This window comes from Passer domesticus, chromosome Z (genome assembly GCF_036417665.1).
Source record: "Passer domesticus isolate bPasDom1 chromosome Z, bPasDom1.hap1, whole genome shotgun sequence".
Taxonomy (NCBI): domain Eukaryota; kingdom Metazoa; phylum Chordata; class Aves; order Passeriformes; family Passeridae; genus Passer; species Passer domesticus.
Window position 1 is genome coordinate 27,123,047 of NC_087512.1, and position 19,284 is coordinate 27,142,330.

General features: G+C 39.5%; 1 protein-coding gene across 1 annotated transcript in view; it reads right to left on the bottom strand.

Annotated features, from left to right (window-relative positions):
- Positions 1–19,284, bottom strand: part of MAP1B (microtubule associated protein 1B) — a 71,042-nt gene that overhangs the window by 4,665 nt on the left and 47,093 nt on the right. The window contains exons 4-6 of the mRNA XM_064403420.1: positions 16,763–16,903; positions 4,101–10,644; positions 1,744–1,982 (exon numbers count right to left, since the gene is read on the bottom strand). Of these exons, the coding sequence (XP_064259490.1) occupies positions 1,744–1,982; positions 4,101–10,644; positions 16,763–16,903 (6,924 nt within the window). The remainder of the gene's footprint in view (positions 1–1,743; positions 1,983–4,100; positions 10,645–16,762; positions 16,904–19,284) is intronic.

The following is a 19,284-nucleotide window of genomic DNA, read 5'->3' on the forward strand; positions in this document are numbered from 1 at the left end:
TGGACCACATAAACAGTTGATATGCAAAATGTCTTTTCACGAACACCCAGCCAAAAAGTATATTTCCCTTTTGGAAAGAGTGAATTTTTATGCAATAAATACTTGAATAAATGGATGGATAAAAATAAATCAACCTGTAGGTAAGGTAGAATGACTGAAAATAAGGTTTATCAAAATAAAATGTTGGTTTTGTAAGGTGCTGTTCATAAATATGTAGTTCTTGGCTTTCACTATTGTGTATTGGCTTTTGCAAATTATTGTTAATCATTGTGATTTTGATATAGTACAATTTGTAATCACTTTTAAATGCATTTAATATAGTATAATTTGTCAGCTTTTTCTGGCCAGTGCCTTGGTCCCTGTGTAACTTGTATATTTTAGTATGATAAACATGAATTATAGTTTAGGCTTTTTCAAAATATTAAAGTGGATGCTATGTGTTAACTTTTGCAGAATTAACTGCAGTTGCAGAATAATAACTAATGCCTTTATTTTTATAACTAACTGACAGAAGTGAGAATAAGAGATGAATTTGTGAAATAGGTAATGTTGATTTAAAATAGTTGTGGAAATAGCTAAATGGTCTGCATGGTCAGATAACATTTGAGGAACAGATGTAAAGACCCCTGCCACTGACCCTTTGACTATCAATCACTGTTGCCTGCTGAAAGCACAGAAGTGAGACACGACTCTCAAATTCACATCCATGATTACTGCACGTACTCTAGAAAGATGGGTCAGGGTTCAAACCAAGCTAAAGAATCCCCAGAACATGTAAACAAGTTTAAAGAAATGTTTGAATGTGTTTAATCTTTACAAATATATATTTGACTAATACAATGAAAAAGTACATAAGAAGACTTGCTATGATTAGCCAGTGTGCCTCTAGCTATGGCTATGCACCCATTGCTGTTTACCGTCCCTTTTATCTCTTATTAAACTTTTAGAAATGTTGAAGAGTGAAGCTCGTTTCTCACAGTGCTGAGATGCAGTTTTCAAGAGAAGTATAACATTGTAATCTGCACTGATAACTCTTCAGATTACAGATCGATAGTTTGGTCACTTTTTCATCATAATGGAAAGGCATTACATGCATTTTCACACATTTGGAAACATGAAGTTTCCAAATGCATGTAATTACTCTATAAAGTGTGAAACATTAAAAACTGCAACAATTAAACTTAAAACCGCAACAATGCCAAACTCAGATCATATATGTGGTGCAGTAAAATTATGAGATGACCCGCTGGCCCTATAAGCCAGTTCTCAGCTGTTTTAAAAACCAGGAACTGGTCTGAATGAAGTGCAGTGCAGCTCTGTGCTTCACACATCATCAGTGGCTTCACTGGTGCCCAGTCTGGGGGCCTGTTGGGATTTAGGATTCTTCCTTTTGTTTCTTTCTCTCATGGAATTTTCTCCCACAGGTGTTGGTAGGAGACAATAACAATGGGGTACTTAAGAGAGGCAAAAGAAGTTGCCATATCTTAGGGGAAGAGTGCAGCTAACTATTCTCTTTTTACCTGGGGAAAGACAGAGACCCTGAGAGAATTGGTCTGGGTGAAAGGTGTTGGGTGCAGGTCCTCTTTCCTCTCATCATATTCTCCATTCCTTGGTAGACACCTGTCTTTCAAACCAAGACAGGGTTCCATTTTCTGGCATCCGCCATCCCTGCCAGAGGTGCTCTAGTTTCTCATAGCTGAGAAAGGTTAGATTTCCAGGTTGACATAGAAATGAAGGGCCTACCTGCATGTTACTCTCCCACTGCGCCTTGCCCTCCAGCAGGGAGTCCAGAACAGCCCTACTTGGCTCCTCGGCCGCAGCATCATTCCCGCTCACCACATAGTAGGATGATCGCACCCTCTTGAAAAACTCAACATCAACATTCTTGCTATTGCTGTGGTTGGGAATGTAGACCAGATCCAAATACACTGGAGGTCCCGGAGGCACTGCTGTAGATTTTGCCACCTTAGTATTTCCAGGTCCTTTGGAAACCAAACAGCAAAAGAATATATCATAGGCTGGTTAAAAGCATGCATTTATTAATTACTTTTATAACCACTGAAGTGAGATGTGACCAATTACGGAATTACCCTCCTACATGTAATGACATGTTACAGCTTTGTTTTACCCCAATTATGATTGTAATGGAAGGAAAAACCTGAAAAACTGGAACTATATTATACAATAAAAAAATCACTACCATTAACAAAAATTTGGATGAAACTTTTCCAGTAATATACTACTATTATGCAACAATTACTATGCAGGGCTGTGATTACTGAATTACCATTCAGTAAATGGTGCTATTATTTTCTTGATGAAGAAGTGCAGCTTTTTGAAAGTCTAGGGTATGACAGATTATAAAATCTAGTATCACACAGGAAGCCATGAAAATTTGAAGCTGTCCTGAAATCTGAGGTACACAGCAGGACATGATAGCAATTGAGGTGCTCAGGCTGCCTTAGAGATGCATCAGAAAGCTACTACACGTGAGCACAAAGAAGGTCAAGGAGGAACTTGGAAGGAGGAAGTTGCAACGCAAGTCAATGAACAGAGTCAAGTATTTGTCTGCCTGCTGTATCCTTATTTACGTACACAAATTAGCCACTTTTTGCAAAAAGTAGGGGGAAGCATTCCTTTGCTGTACATAGTATATACTTGTTCTAAGAAGAAAAGCTTCAGTCAAAATGAAATGCAACATGTAAACACATTAAAACTATTACACAAAAAAATCACATCTTTTGCTCCAAAATCATGGTGTAAACTAAAAATCTGGCTTCAGCCAGTAATTTTACCCAGATGATCAACATTTATGGTTTATTAGCTTTCTCGTGTTGATTAAGTTTGGTAAACAATTATCTGAGCAATATGATCAATTTAGGGTCAAACAGTGTAAAAGGCCAGGAAACTCTCTTACAGTTGTTTAGCATGTTCTAACACTCACCACAGGGCAAAATGCCAAATGAAGTCATAAGATTTCCTGATTTAGAGAGTTTTTGCTATTGGTTTTGTTACAAAATATTTTATCATCTTTGATGTTAAAAATACAAAATCTCGGATGTCTTTTTAAATTGTGCATACCAACACTGATTAAGATACTTGTTGCTATATTTTTACGATTTTATATCATTACAAATTATTCCAGCTCATGCCTGAGAAGTATGCCTAATAACTTTAATTTAGAGCTGAAGTGCTGCAGAAATGCACATGAATAACTACATTGCTGCTTTGAAATGTATCTTCTAACAGACAGATGCAAATGAATGGTGTGAGGAAGGAACAGCGGACAACTAAAAACGGGGAAGCTAAGGACAGTTGAATACTGGTTTGTTTGTGCTGAATCCTAGAACTGCTCCTTGTAAAGAAGCTTGCAACAGAACATCAGTCCTCACAGCAGAAAAATTAAAGTATCCCCCAAATAGTCCCCCAACAAGGTCTGCTGGAAACAACAGATTAGTGCAATACCTCCTTCAGTAATCTAATTCACAATTTTTAGCTACTTAGAATGTATAACAGACATTCAAAATTACATTAACTTTCGGTATGTTTAGTCATCCATGATGGCATAAAACCGGATTACGTGATGTACATGCTTACTTCACTCAAAATGCTTTTACTAATGTTTATTTTTTTAAATGCTGCTTTTAAAATCAATCCAGCAAAGCAATAAGAGCATTCAAAGAGAGACAGTGACTTTGCCTCCCACAATATTAAATTGCATTAATTTATGTTGAAGAGAATTGTATCTACTTATTTTTCACAATGAATAAGGCTTCACCTTGCTACTGATTTTCCTTCACCAACAAAAGTGGTACTTTCAATTCTATTAGGTGGTTAACTGTTTAGACAGCTTGTATTAAATTATTTCTATTTTATGTACTCTCTGAGCAAACTGACATCAATTTTCTCAGATTATAGTAGTAAAACTAGTGACTTTCATGCATTTAAATGTGGCATTTACATGCTGGATTTGTACTTAAAACCTGAACTTTCTTTGAGGATATGCCACAAACCACACTCTCAGCTGATATAATGGCAAACTAACTACACTGCAACAACTAAGAAAATCGTAACACCAGGGCATCACTATTTGTCTTTACCTGTGGTTGCAGTCTTTGCCGACTTGGATGCTGTTGTATTTGCTGCATTCTTGGTATCCTTATCTTTCTCTTCCACTCGAGACTTCACCTCTGGATTAGAGATATTTTTGGTTGCCTTCTCCACAGATTCCTTCTTTTTTGGAGAAGCTGTTCTGGAAATTTTGTCTAAAGATTCTTTTGTAGCTGGTTTTGGTGAAGCTACTTGTTTTGATTTACCATCACTTTTTTTAACAGGAGAAGACGACTTGGTCTTGGTACCCTGCTTTTTTGTCTTTGTCTTTTCTTTGAGGTCCTTCTTCAAAGGTTTACCTAAATTCTGTTCAACTGGCAGAGCCTCTGGATCAACCATGGTAACATCAGGGTGCCTGGGGGAAGGGCTGCGATCCTGCATTGGGACAGGTGGTGGGTCAATGTGTTTGTAGGTAATTGTCTTGTCCGTTGGAATGGTTTCTGACTCATCTTCTGAGTCAATGTTAGCATCTGCAGTGATGGAAGGGCATTCCTCAGTCTCCGGGGGAACATCCGAATCGGTCTGAGATGGGGCAGACTCGCTCACAGATGTGGGAGGAGTTTCATCACATTGCCGTCCTTGCGGCTTTCCCCCAGAGGGAGGCTGAGCTCCCCCAGACTGAGTTAGTGGCTTCTCTTGATCTTGAGACTGTTCTTCACTTGCAAACCACTCAAGGGGATTTGGGTTGATAAACGAAGGTGAAAGTTCAGTTTTGGGATGTTTATATTCACAAGAGGACACGAGGCATAAGTCAACATCTTGACGTGATTCTGCTAATGATTTACTTGGAGTAAAATGTGCACTTGCTTCATAGGAATAGCTGGTAGCTTCAGGCGACCTCCCAGGGGTAGCTCTCCCAGTTGTCTCAAACGAGTAATCTGTGGCTTCAGGTGAACTGGAGGCTTTCTCAGTTGTCTCGTAAGAGTAAGTCATGGCCTCTGATGACCTGGTGGTTCTCCCAGTTGTCTCATAGCAGTAGCCAACAGCTTCTGGTGATTTAGAGGTTTTCCTTGTTGTCTCATAGGAATAATCCATAGTATCGGGTGATCTGGTAGCTTTCCCAGTTAACTCATAGGAATAATCTGTGGCTTCAGGTGATTTGGTGGTTTTCCCAGCTGTCTCATAGGAATAATCTGTGGCCCCAGGTGACCTGATGGTTTTCCCTGTTATCTGATAAGAATAATCTGTGACCTCAGATGACCTCATATTTTTTGCAATTATCTCGTATGAATAGTCTGTATCCTCGGGTGACCTAGTAGTGTTCCTGGTTATCTCATAGGAATAATCTGTGGTCTCAGGAGACCTAGTAGTTTTTCTGCTTGTCTCATAAGAATAATCCATAGCTTGAGGTGATCTAGTAGATTTTCCAACTGCCTCATAAGAATAGCTGATATTCTCTGGTGACCTTGTACTCTTCTCTCTGGCCTCATATGAATAACTAAGTTCTTCTGGTGACCTGCTACTTTTCTCTGAATCTTCTTTATCTGGGCTGAGTAAAGGTTCTGGACTGTGCTTTGATAGGGGTTCCTGATAACCAAAGGCTTTGACAGAAGACACTCGTGACAACAAAGGTGTGTGACTAGCTGACACTGCTTCTGTGATTGCAGGAGGTGAATCTGGAAAAGTAGGAGAATACAAGGGAGAAGATTCCCTTGGAGTCAGTGGAGACAGGTCAGATTTTGGTGACAGCTTCTCTCCCAGGCTCTGCACCTTTTCTGAGGTAAAAGAAGAATGCAGTGACATCTCTCTGGGTGGAACACCACCTGAAAAAGTTTCCTCTGGCAGTGGTGAAGCTACCTGGGAAGGTGTATGAGCTGATGAAGTTGAGGATGAAGCTTCAATTTGAGAAACTGAAATAATTTCTGAAATATCTTTCTCTTGAGAGTAAGATGACTGTTCCACAGGTGAAATCTTCTGTGCAAAAGGAGACTCCTGTGTATCTGAAGGGCTATAATCTACTTCCGTTGGTCCGTTTTCAGAGATATGGTGTACACTACTGCCTAGAGCAGGATATTCTGGAGACTGCCTACTAAAATCCATTGCTAAAGACTGCTCAGGTGACTCCTGACCATATTCTACAGACATAGCTGACTGCTCAGGAGATCTGTGATCAAGCACTGGTGTTCTTGATTTTGCAGTTTTAGGTGAGAAATCTGGTGGAGAAATTGACATAGGCCTTGGGCACTCCTCTTTAGATGGAGACATTTCTGTTTCCTGAAAAGTTGTTGGTGTTTGTACAACTGACACTGAAAGGGAATCATCAACTTCAGTAGAGTGAGGAGAACCAACCTCAGCATGCAAGGAAGGAGATACATCATCAGTAGTTGGTTCTGGAAATGAACTAGTGGCAACAGATGCTGTAGAGACAGAAGCTACTCCTTCTATATGGGAATAGGTGTCTTCTGCAACAACTTCATCAACGGGAGTTGCAGACTTGTCAGAGACGGTGCCTTCCGAAATTGACATTTTAGTATCTTCTTTTAAAGAACCAAACTGACTGATATCTATTTGAGTTGGTGAGAGATCACCTGCTAACTTCCGCTCATCCAAGACCAGTGAAGACTGGGAGCTGCTAGGTTCGGTATCCTCCATTTTCCTTTCCAGGCTGAAGCTTTCCTTAATTACCATAAATTCCATGCTTTTTTCATCTTGTTTTTCTTGGAAGAGGCCCACAGAGCTTGCTTCAGAAGCTGGGCTCATCTGAACAGGTGATTTTTCTTTTTCGGGTTTCCCCTCAGAAGGACTTCCATAATCTCTGGTGGGAGACTTTAAATCAGCACTCAAAAATGTATCGTAAGTGGTCTCTGAACCTATCAGTGGAGGACTCCGCAGAGGGGAGAGAACCTTTTCAATGGGAGATTCTGAATCTGGCACAGGCTCATCCATAGGGCTTATTCTGCATTTCGCAGACTCATCTTTGTCTTCACTAAACTCAAAGCTAACAGGAGCTTCTGTTGACTTTTCACTGGTTTCAGAGGGAAGCTGACTGGACTTTTCATCAGTGGGAGACTGATAATAAGGTGTGTGGCCAGCACTACCAGCAGCAGACTGTGATGGAGATGCTACTTCTAATGTTTTATCTTCAGGGCTTGTGCAGTGCTCTTCAGCAACTTCTTGGTGTACATCAGGCAATTTAGCAGTAGGGACAGACTCAGAAGGAACCTTGATCTCATTGGGAGTGAGCGAAAAGTTCACACTACGTTCACTCAGTGGTGTTTTGGCAACAGGCGAAGGAGGGGACAAACTGTCAGCTGGACTCTTGGCTGAACTATGTTTTCCACCATCTTCTTGGTAGGATTCTCTGATTTCTAATTTGTCAGTGCCTTGGATTTCACTTTCTCTTTGCCGGTATACTTCTTGGAATGCAGATTTGCAGAATTTGTCTTCTTCTAATGAAGAGGGTGGTGAGATGGTGGAAGCTGAGGCATTATAATCCTTTCCTTCTGTGGCCTCTGTCTTGGATCCTTCAGATAAGCCATTAAAAGCATCTGGAAGTGGGGAAAGTTTAGCTCTGCTGAACTCTTGAGAGTAGAGTGATGTCTCATACTTGGTAATGTTCACATACTCCTGAGAAGGTGACTCGCTTTCCTCGTTGTTAGTTTCATCACTCATGACATCTCGGGGTGTTGACATTTCATCCATTGGAGTTGGTTCACTGGATATTTCAATGGTGGACTGTGTGTAACCTGAAGTAGCAGTGAATTCCTCAGGTTGATCTTCTCTATTTTCTTCATCAGAAACAGTGGCTTCACTTTCTGAACCACCAGGCAGTGTCTCGTCATGGATAGAAGAAGCTGGTTCAATCACAGGAGACTGAGACTCTGAGCGTTTAGTTGGTGTAATTATGAGTAAGCCATACTTATCCTCAGCTTCACCAGATTCTGCAGCTTTGTCTACTACAGCCATCACGTAATCTTCTTCAGCTTCTGTTTTTTCAGTTTCTTCTTCATCTCTGATGTCTTCTGCTTTGTCTTCCTCATCTTCTTCAGTCTCCTCAGTTTCTGCCTTTTCTATTGCTTCTTCCCTGTCTTCTTCAGCTCGTTCATCAGATGCCTCGTAATCTGCCTTTTCAATGTAATTTTCATCTTTAATGTTAGTATCTACTTGAGTCATTACTTTTTCTGAGTCACCTGGAATTTTTCTTGATTCTTCCATATATGGTTTTGTGGCATCCAGTTGTGTTTTTTCTACTTCATTTTCATCTCGTTCTTCAGCTTCTTCTGTCTCTGCCTTTTCTTCATAATCTGCTTCAGATGATTCTTCCAAGCCAGTTCCCTCATCTTCAAACTTTTCATTGTCATCAACCTTGTGTTTTCCCACAGGTTCCAATTCTTCAGGTGTCTGTTCACACTCACCTTCAGCCTCTGTGGTTGTTATGCCTTCATCGGATGACTCAGCAGGTCCTTCATTATCCAGTTTTTCTTTTTGTACTTCAAAGGTGTCTTTTTGTACTGTGCCAGTGAGTTTCAGATCATCCTTTATAAGTGCAACTTCAGATTTTGTTTCTTTTATTGTTTCTACTTCTTCAGCTTTTAATTCCTCAAAATCCTTTGTTAAATCCTCTGGTGAAGACATAAGGGATCTTTCTGCCTCAAGCTCTTTTCCACCGGCTGTAATTTCTGCAGCTGCTACAGTTGTGGCTCCAACTGCTGCAAGGGCAGCTTGTGCTCCACTGACTTTGAGGTCCTTCTTCACACTTTTAACTTTTCCTTTTTCCTTTGGCTTTCCAGCAGGTGTTGCTTCTTTTTTAGCAGGTTCCTCCTTCTTTTGTGGTTTAGGCTTTGCTGCTGGTTTTTTGGCTTCATTTGAAGGAGTAGCTGTCTTCTTTGTTTCTTTAGGAACCTTCTTGATGTCCTTTTTGGCTTCTTTGTCTTCCTTCTTGATTTCCTTCTTTTCTTCTTTTTTAGCTTCTTTTTTAGCTTCTTTTGTTGAAGCTTCTTTCTTTATTTCCTTCTTAGCTTCCTTCTTGTCTTCCTTTTTCACCTCTTTCTTAACTTCTTTCTTGATCTCTTCTTTTTTTGGTTTTTCCTCTTTTTTGATGGGTGTTTTCTCTTCTCTTTTAGAAACCTCTTTCTTTGGTTTTTCTTTGTCTTCCTTCTTTTCTTCAGGTTTTGGTTTGACTTCCTTTTTCACTGTCTTCTCCTTTGACATTTTCGGTTTTACATCTGTACTTTGTTTTTCAGGAATTTCAGATTTCACTAGTTGTTCTTCCTTACTTGCTATGTCTTTTTCCACCACTATTGGTTTGGCTTCTACTTTTGCTGGTTTTTCTTTTTTAACTGGAACTTTTTCTTTGCTTTCCAACTTCTGAGGCTTTTCTGGTACTGGACTAGGCTTCACAGGCTCTGGTGTTTCTTCTTTAGATTCCTTTCTGACAGGCTTATTTGGTGGTGTCTTTGCAGCAGGCTTCAGACTCTCCTTGCTATCTGTTCGTTGTTTCAATTTCGCTTGTTTCACAGCTGGACTAGCAATGTTCCCAGTTAGGTCTTTTTGTGTAACCATTGGTTGTTTAAGGAAGTCTAAATGTTTGAGTTTTTCTAGTCCCTCTAGAATATTATACTGGGTGCTGTTTCCGGGAAAGAGAACTCTGATTATTTTTTCTGCAGGATTAGCTGGATGCCACACAATCAGGGATGAGACAGAGGTGAAATAGGATAATGGAATGTCTAGCTCTTGGCCATTTGGTAGCAGGAATTCAGCTTTATCTTTGTTAGTACCACTCCACTGCTGCATAAAATATTGCATCTCTTTGCTATTTTTGACAGGATTAAGCACATACATCTCAAGTTTGCCAACTCCCATTTTCTGAAATAAAATGATAGGGTCAATGGTATTTCCTGTATTTCTGAAAAGAGGTTCTGGTTTCATAGACAATTTATTTAGATATTGGAGAGTAAAACAAGCTTCTTCGACACTCCTTTTTACTCTAAAATTAGGATCCAGGTTCTTCAGGTTCTCAGGTACGTTAAGGAACACAACTCCTAAATCAGGTGAGATCAGGTTTTTCATCCAGTCACTGTTGGTAGTAGACCCTTGAGACTGTTCCTCTTCTAGTTCAGCTATCTTTCGCTGAAGCATGCTATTGATTCCTGGCAGATTGTCGTCTCCGATGTGAGTGAGCAGAATGGAATCTACCCTGTCCAAATGCCGGATAAGTTTCCAAAAACAAGATTTTCTTTCAGATCCTCCATTGATAAGCATATTGAATCCATTCACTGCGAACAATGCAGAGTCGCCTCTTCCCCCTGGGAAAATGTAACAGCAGGGTTTGGAGAGCTTCAAGAAACCTCCTGAGGTTGGAGGTTCCAAAATGTCGAAAGGTGATGGCACTTCTACTGATTCTGACAGATACTCTGTGAATTCAGAGAGTCCTTCCATCTCAGGCAATATGGAAGCTGAGTTGAGTTTAATGTTAATGAAGTCTTGAAGGTTGTGTCTGTCAAGGTTGGAATTTTTCCAGTCCCCTTCCTCAGGGCAGAAAAGAGTTAGGCTGGCTTTGTTGGCAGGGTGTGTGGTGCTCAACAATTCACCAATCTAGGGTTAGAGAACAAAAATACAAGAAGATGCACACAAATTTATTTTTTAATGACAATTACTGTCAACAAATATTTCCTAATCAGATAGATAAAATCTTTTTCATTTGGTTCTGCACTGGTGAGTCTCCATTCTACACACTAAAGTAAGCTGGTATCACAATTATTTTACTGCCTTATTTTTTTACAATACAAAGGAGGACCTTATTTCTGGTCAGTACTGCCCAAAGGACAACAGGATACAAGGTTCCCCTTTCCCTCCTCCATACTTTATAGAAGGACAGTCCTAACTATTATAGTGAAAAGCCAGTATTGCTCCTGGATTTATCAAGATTGGCTGCAGGGGAGTTTTTCAGAACAGCGATCATGAGATTGTGGAACTCAGAATCTTGTGAGGAAGTAAAGCAGTAAGTAGGACTAGAATCCTGAACTTAGACCTCTTCAAAGAGTACTTGGAGGAATTCCATGGTTTGGGGTTCTGGAAAATATAGAGGTCCAAGAGAGCTGGTCAGTATTCAGCATCCCTTCTTCAAGCTCAAGACCAGTGTATTACCTTGAGCAACAAGTCAGCCAAAGGAATCAGGAGACATGCATGGATAAGCAGGGAGCTTCTAGTAAATCTCAAATGGAAGGAAGAAATTTATGGGATGTGGAAAAAGGTACAGACCACACTGTCAGAATATGCAGGGATGTAACAAGGAAGGTCAAGGCCCACACAGAATTGAGTCTGGTAAGGGCCATCAAGGACAGCAAGAAGGACTTCTACAAGTACATCAGCTGCAAAAGGAAGAATAAGGAAAATATGGATCACTGATAAATCAGATTGGTCTCCTGGTCATGGAAGACTTAGAGAAGGTGGAAATACCGAATACCTTCTTTGCCTCAGTCTTTACTGCTGAGGCCAGCCCTCAGATCTTGGAGATAAGGGAGGCTGGAGAAAAGGAAGAATTTTCTTGATTCTAGGGCATTGCACTAGAGATCAGCTGGGCAGACATAACATCCATAAATCCATGGATTTATGGATGCACCTGATGAGATGCACCCACAGGTGCTGAAGTAGCTGGTAGATGTTGCTAAGACACTCTTTGAAAAACCATGGGGAAAAGGAGGTGGATGATGACTGATGACAGGAGGAAAGTCAGTGTTACTCCTCTATTCAAAAATGGGAAAGAAAAAGGACGCAGGAAACTACTGGCCAGTCAGCTTCACTTTCATCCTCGAAAGATGATGGAACACATCATTCTGGAGGTCATCATCAAGCAAATAAAAGAAAAGGAAGTCATCAGGAGCAGTCAGCAAGGACTCCCCAAGGGGAAATCATGCTGACCAATCTGACAGCCTTCTACGATGGAAGGGCAGGACGGGTCAGTGAGGGAAGAGCAGTGGATGTTGTCTGCCTCCACTTCAGTAAGGCTTTGGACACCATTTTCCATAACATCTTTATAAGTAAAGCTCAGGATATGTGGGTTAGATGAATGGACAAAAAAGGTGTATCAAGGACTGGCTGAATGGCAGAGCTCAGAGAGTTGTGGTCAGGTGAGGAGAATCCAGTCTTATCCAAACTGTTTATCAACAACCTGAATGAAGGGATGGAATGCACCCTGAGCAAGTTTGCCGATGACACCATGGGGAGTGGCTGATACACCTGAAGGCTGGGCTGCCATTCAGAATGACCTCAAAAGGCTGGAGAACTGAGTGTAGAGAATGAAGTTCAACAAAGGCAAATACAGGGTTCCGCACCTGGGGAGGTGTAACCCCAAGTACCAGTAACAGGCTGGGGGCTCAGTTGCTGGGAAGCACCCCTGCAGAGAATGACCTGAGATTCTTGGTGGATGACAAGCTGACTATTTGCCAGCAAAGTGTCCCCATGGCCAAGATGGTCAATTGTATCCCTAGAGAATACCATTCCTGAAAAGCCAGCACCATTCCTTCCATCAGGGAGAATATAGCCAGCAGGTTGAGGGAGATGATCTCTACTCAGCCTTAGGGAGACCACATCTGGAATGCTGTTTTCAGTTCTGGTCTCCACAGACCATAAAAGACAAAGATTTGCAGATGGTCCAGCAGAAGCCACAGAGATGATGAAGGGACTGAAACATCTTTCTTAGGAGGTGAGAACATGGGAGCTGGGCCTGTTAGTCCAGAGAAGTCTGAGAGGTGTTCTTGTCAATACATATTAAATATCTCAAAGGCAGGTGTCAAGGGGACGGTGCCAGACTCCTTTCAGTGTTGGCCAGTGACAGGACAAGGAGCAATGGAAATAGGCTAAAACACAAGTTCCACTTCAAAATGAGGAAGAACTTCTTTATACTGAGGATGGCAGAACACTGGAACAGGCTGCCCAGGGAAGTGGTTGAGTCACTATCCCTGCAGGTATTTAAGATCTGTAGATGTCTTGGTGCTTGGGGGCAGAGTTTAGTGTTGAATTTGGAAGTGTTGGGTAAGAGATGGACTTGATGATCTTTGAGATTTTTTGCAACCCAAACAATTCTGTGAATTTGTCTTTTCCAATCTTAACAATTCTATGAATCTATGATTCTAAGTTTTGTACTTCTGAGATTCCAAGATCCAGAGCCAAAGAAAGATCAAGGAAAAGAAACAGGATTAAAAATGTTCACCACTAGTTTGATTTAAAATTCATGGACCACAGAATTTGAAATCTAGAGTAATTCTATTAATTTTGACAGTATTACTTAATATTCTAGTATCAAAACCAACTGTTGCAATAAAGGCATAGAAAATATGAATTTCCATGCCATAGCATGAAGAGCCATTTTTTATTACAGGGTTCTGAACTAAAAAACAGTATTTGATTGTCCCAGATAAGTAGACAAACATGAAAAAGTGTGACATATTTTACCTTATCTCAGTGCCACAGATACTTTCATTTGACTTTTTAAAACTGACAATTCAGTTAAATGTACCTTATTTCTGTTCTACTTGCCCTTAAGAAAGAGACCACCAAATTTCTATAAAGAAGTAATTCAGATATAAAATGTCAGTGGAAAATGTGCCAGCACATCATCATGAAAAATACCATAACCTTCTTTGCAGAGATTCAGTTGTCAGTTGAAGATTTAAGCAAGATTTAAGAACATTCTCCATAAGGATGATATAGATAACACTACAGCTGAATAACTGGGAATTCTTGGACCACAAGCTGTATCAACAGGGAAATTAATACATGAAAGATTAATAATGTTCAATTGTGTTGGACCTCTTTGGACCTCTTTGTGTGTAGGTCTCACTTTTTTCTTTGTGTTACATAACTTATTTTTTAGCATTTACCAAACACAGAACTCAACAAATATGCAGTGGCTGTTTTAAAAATACCAGTCCAAACAAGAGATAAATAAAGCCCAAACCAAAAATTTTCTACCTTCCTTTATCATTGTTATTGAATAGCTAAACCATTTGACAGCAGTATAAATAAATCTCACCCATATGTCAGATATGGCCCTATCTGAATGACAGCAAATAAAAAAACAAAGCAGAAAGAATAAATGGAGAAAAGGTTGAAAAGGCTGAAAGATGAGAACAATAAGGGAACCATTACTGTTGTTTATTGCAGAATTAAGAAAAGAAGGGCAGCAAGGATGACGCCTTTGAAATGGATTTAGCTTCTCAAAAGTACTCCTTATGATATGTCTCTGATCAGGGTTGAAAGCACATTATTAGGGAGAGCCAAATGTAATAAAAAAATCATTTCCTCTGAATAAATAAATCCAAGTCTGTTGCATGCATAAGGAAATAAAACTGGAGAACAGACTGTTTCTCATAAAGAGCCAATTTTCTGTCTAGATTAAAAAAAACCAAACCCTATATGGCAACATACTAGGCTAATGAATATATTGTGTCAAGGTTCAGGGTGAGTCCTCTCCGGTTTATATTATACCATATTTGGTTTTCTGCTTCATACTTCTAAATTCTGACTTTTTTGCTCCTTAAAGTTGGCATGCATAATGCAGACGGTGTTAAGCCACTGGAAGCCCAGGCTAATGAAAAATTAAAGGAAGTTTATTCCAGGCACAGATTGTATCTGTTAAGAATAACAAATTCAGTCATGCCTCAGGAAAAAAGTATCAATGGATTTGAATTTCAAATGATGACACTAGGGATAAACACTAACACAAAGATGTATCCACTCCTCTTCTCCAAATTCAAAACCACTGTGTGAGCAAAGAAATATACCTGTAAATCTGAATAAACCTTTTTTAAACATTGAGAGACATCTGTTGAGGAATGCTTGAGTTTTAAAGCTGTTACAGCCAGTGAAGACAAACAGTAAGTTGGCTGCTCAGAGAAAACGTGGCTATTACTTCCTACCCTGAATCACAAAGGTACAAAGAAAGACTTTCCTGTTCTAGCTGTTGTTGCAGAAGCAAGGGAATGGGACATTTCCACCTTCCCACATAGGATAAATTGAAAATCCTGCTTTCAGGCTTTTCCTGAAGAGAGTTCTGCATGCTGGAGACAGATTTCTGAATTAGACTTTATACAAGTATTTACTGAAGTGTATTTACTTATTTGCAAGCACTTTCCTTGACCTCAGTTCAGGTTTGGCTCAGTGAAGTAAAAATGGGCAGAGGTCAGAAACACGTACTCCCACCTTACATGGTCCTAGAATCATGGAATTGTTTAGGTTGCCAAAGACCCTTAAGATCATTGAGTCCAACTGTAAATCTGGCACTGCTAAGTCCACTAGGATCAGGACAGCACAGTAATTCTTTCATCTCATCACCACACAGAAAACCAGTAGCCACTTTCTCTAGACCTTTTTCCTAATTTTTTTTTTTTTTTGATTTTTAAAAAATGTTGCACACATGAACTGTAGTATGACAGCCATGATCTTTCTTTGGTTTTTTGAAAGCTTGCCAACACACTGAGACCCCAGGACTTCAGAAACAATAGGCTGGAAGCCAGCACTTGCTGAGAGCCATGCCAGCTGGCTGGTAAGCATGCTGCCAGCCGCAGAGATGAGCCAAATGAGCCTTACTCATAGCCCATGGGAGTGTGTCCTGAACACCCACTACTGCAGCAATCCCACAGCATCTGCAACTCATGGCCAACCCCCATCCACTTTCCAAGCAATAATTTTGTTTCCTAGTGGTAATGGTAGCATTTGCCCCTAGTTTTGCATGTAGTCATAAAATAATTATATGTCACTAATTAGGCAGACATAAGGAACTTGAGTTTGTAATTTCATAGAAAAGTAACTCTGAGAAGTGCCAGTGAATTTGAGGTGCCAGGACTGTCTCAGAGAGCAGGAATCCAGCTCTTTCCTCACCTGTTTGCTGAACAAAGAGGCTTTGAGAACAGATCATATGGATACAGGAAGGTCAAACTAGAGCTCATGCAAACTATGCTGTTTCAGTGCTGAACTTTCAAACCTCAGTCTACTGACATGCTTCTAATTAACAGTGGAAACTAAATTTGTATGGATGCAGCCATACAGTTTATTTAAATATATACTTTACATGGCAGCCAAATTAAGTATGACAGCTTGTTTACTATGGATTCCTGCCCTATGGGAGCTTTCAGACACAGTACATTAAGGAAGAGAACAAAGTAACATGTCATGAAACAAATGGTAAATACTGTATATTTAATGATTATCATTTTGGTATGTAAAAACCACAAGTTTTACAGATTCACTGGCCATATTTTAGACATTACTACAAAAAAGTTAAGCAGGTAGATGGTGCAAAAAAATACAGTTATTCTAGCAACACCCTCTGTCTTATTAATGCCACTTGCTAATTAGCCACAGGCAAGAACCTGGTGTCAAGTTCAATTCAACTACTTTGTTGCACCTTGCATTAACAACCTGTGTATTTTAAACACAGCACTGCCTCCTTCCATTGTAAAGGGTTCCTTGATTTTTTCTTTCTGAAAGCTGTAATTTGATTTCCTAAATTAATATTTAATTATTTTGTTAGGCAATTTATATTAAATCTAAAATAAAATAAATAAATGTTTTGCAAGAAAGCCTATAATAAAGAGTAAAGAGCAGCAGCACCAGGCTGCCTATGGTAACTCTAACAAGACAGACACTTTTAGTCTTCTAGGAATCTCTGCCAGCATGTAACAATGTATGGAAGACACTTTTCTAAACATACCTCTTGATCTGTGAAAATCTCAATGAAGTTCTGGAAGGAGAAGGACCCTGACTGAAGAATGAGCTCTCCTGTGTTTTCAAAGCACTGGCCAGTTAGAACAAGGAGCTTGTGCCTTGCAGCATCTGTGATCATTAAGCGCACCTAGAGTGAAGAGGAGAAATACATCAATAATGGGAGTGACCACATGTGTCAATAATCCACTGAGAACACACACTTTATCTCTCCTAATTTACAACCAGTCTCTGGAACAGGACTCTCAAAACATTATGGAGTTATACTGCTGTTTACAAAAGACAATGAGAAAGGGGAAAACATGAAGAAAAAGGAGGGGCAAGATGCAGTTAGAAAGAAGGTCTGAAGAATAAAATAAATTAATGACATGGAAAAAACATGCAAGGAGTAGAACAGAATACAACTTGAAGAAATAATTATTTTAGAAACAAACTTATTCATAGTATAGTTCTTGGCATACTTTTATGGAATTCTATCAGGACAACCTTGGTAAACTATTTAAGAGCATATGCTTGTTACTTTACTTGACCCTCACTACAGCTACTAATTGTTCTTGCTTACCACTCCCAAGGGAGAGATTTATGTGCATGCTAAGAGAAAGCCATATATTCTAAACTTAGGAATAAAACTAAATAAAATTTGTGTAAGATTCTATACTGTTGAGTAAATGATTTGCAAATACTTCAAAAGTCTTACCAAACACTGAAATACCAATTCAGTCTATGGTAAGCTATGAATTTCAAGTGCACTCTATTAAGAAAGAATTAAATCAAACCAGAACAGTGATTTCAGAACGAGACTATCCACATATTAAACTAATTGAGCAAATGAGCAGAGTCCATCTGGGACAGCTCCACATGATAATGCACCCAAGCTCCATCTCCATGGAGATGACACAATCAACTCAGCTCTCCTAGCAAGATATTCTTTCCAAGGTTTATATTGATTGTTGCAATCAATTTTTCTAAATAACTCTTGTGAATGCCGGGAGGCTGAGCCAGGGAGGCTTAACTTGAATCTCTGCTGAACAACTCACGTTTCCAGTACAACAAGAAAATACACACTGGAGAGTTTGTATCTCAAAGAAGATCCCAATTCTATCATGTCTTCACTGTTATTTTATTAAATAAATGATGCTAATACTGAGAAGCAGAAAGTTCCTTTAACTAAATGTAGGACTAATGCTGGTCTGCCACTAATTGCGCTAAATAATTACATATTCAGAAATATCATGTATGGATTTAATGCATCTATTTCTATTTCAGACAAAAAATATAGATAAATGCAAACATTTGTCTGATGTGCATTACTCAAATCTTCTCTGTTTTCACTCTATTAATCAGAGTATCAGAACTGGCTTCTTCTTCTGAGTTTTCTTTTGTTGCTGCCAGCAGTGCATATCAGTCTGACAACTTTGTGTAAACTCATCAGGTTTTCCAAGAGTAAAACTACTTTCTGACTTGTGAATCACTGATATTTGACTGTCATATAATTCTCCTTCTATTTTATTAATTGACAATAAAGCACATTCTGCAGAGTTAGCAAACTATGCCAAGAAAGTAAGTAAATAAATATTTGCAGATTACAGATCATAATGTGAACACATGGAAAACCTTAAGAGACACATAAATTCTGTGTCTCGGTACAAATAAGGTTTTTTGAAGGATGACCACAAATTTGTCTCCTGATTTCAAGACCACTTAATTTTAGAAGAAATTCTGCAAGGTGATGATTCCATTCAGTTTAACTGCTGGGTAAAGTTCAAAACTTGCTGAAGGAAGTGCACAGCAAGATGTAGGTTCAGTCAAAACAGAGATTAAGATGTAGTGTGAACAGAGACCAGTACATCAGCAGAGCAGTGGTTTCCCATGATATGGTACATATGATATGGTACATTCACAGGAACATTAAAGCAATGGAGTGGGAACTTCCTAAAAAGGAAGTAAATATTCATCAGGGTTTCCTTCAGGAAACAACAATCTCCCTCTCTTTGGGCCTCTTTCTTATGGGAGGTGTTTGGCATTTGACAGGACATGACAGGAGCTCTGGCCACCATCATGCGTGGACTACCACCAGGTAAGGCTATTAACAGCCAGGTTACCAGGTATATTGTATTTCTTTCTAATTTTTTTTCTGTTTGCTTGTTTGGCTTGGTTTTCTTTTTTATGCTGTTGTTTTACTTTGGTTTGTTTTTTGTTTCTTTGTGTGTTTTGTTTTTTTCCTGACTGAATAGATTCCAGTTCCTCTTTTGGTGATATCAGAGTTTCATGGTATATCTCTGTCTCCCCCAGATCCACCCTGGAAATCTCTGGTATATGAAATTAAGTTCTATTTGCCATACTGAACAGACAGTGTCTACTCCAACCTCTGATTTAATTCTGCCACCTCTTTTTGACAGTCTCTTTTTGAATTTTGCCTATTCAGAGCCTTGCTTAGCCAGCCAAGTTAAAGCTCATCTGTCTGACTGAGACCAGTTTGGCAGGATGAAAGCAAAGATCACCTCCCACAGT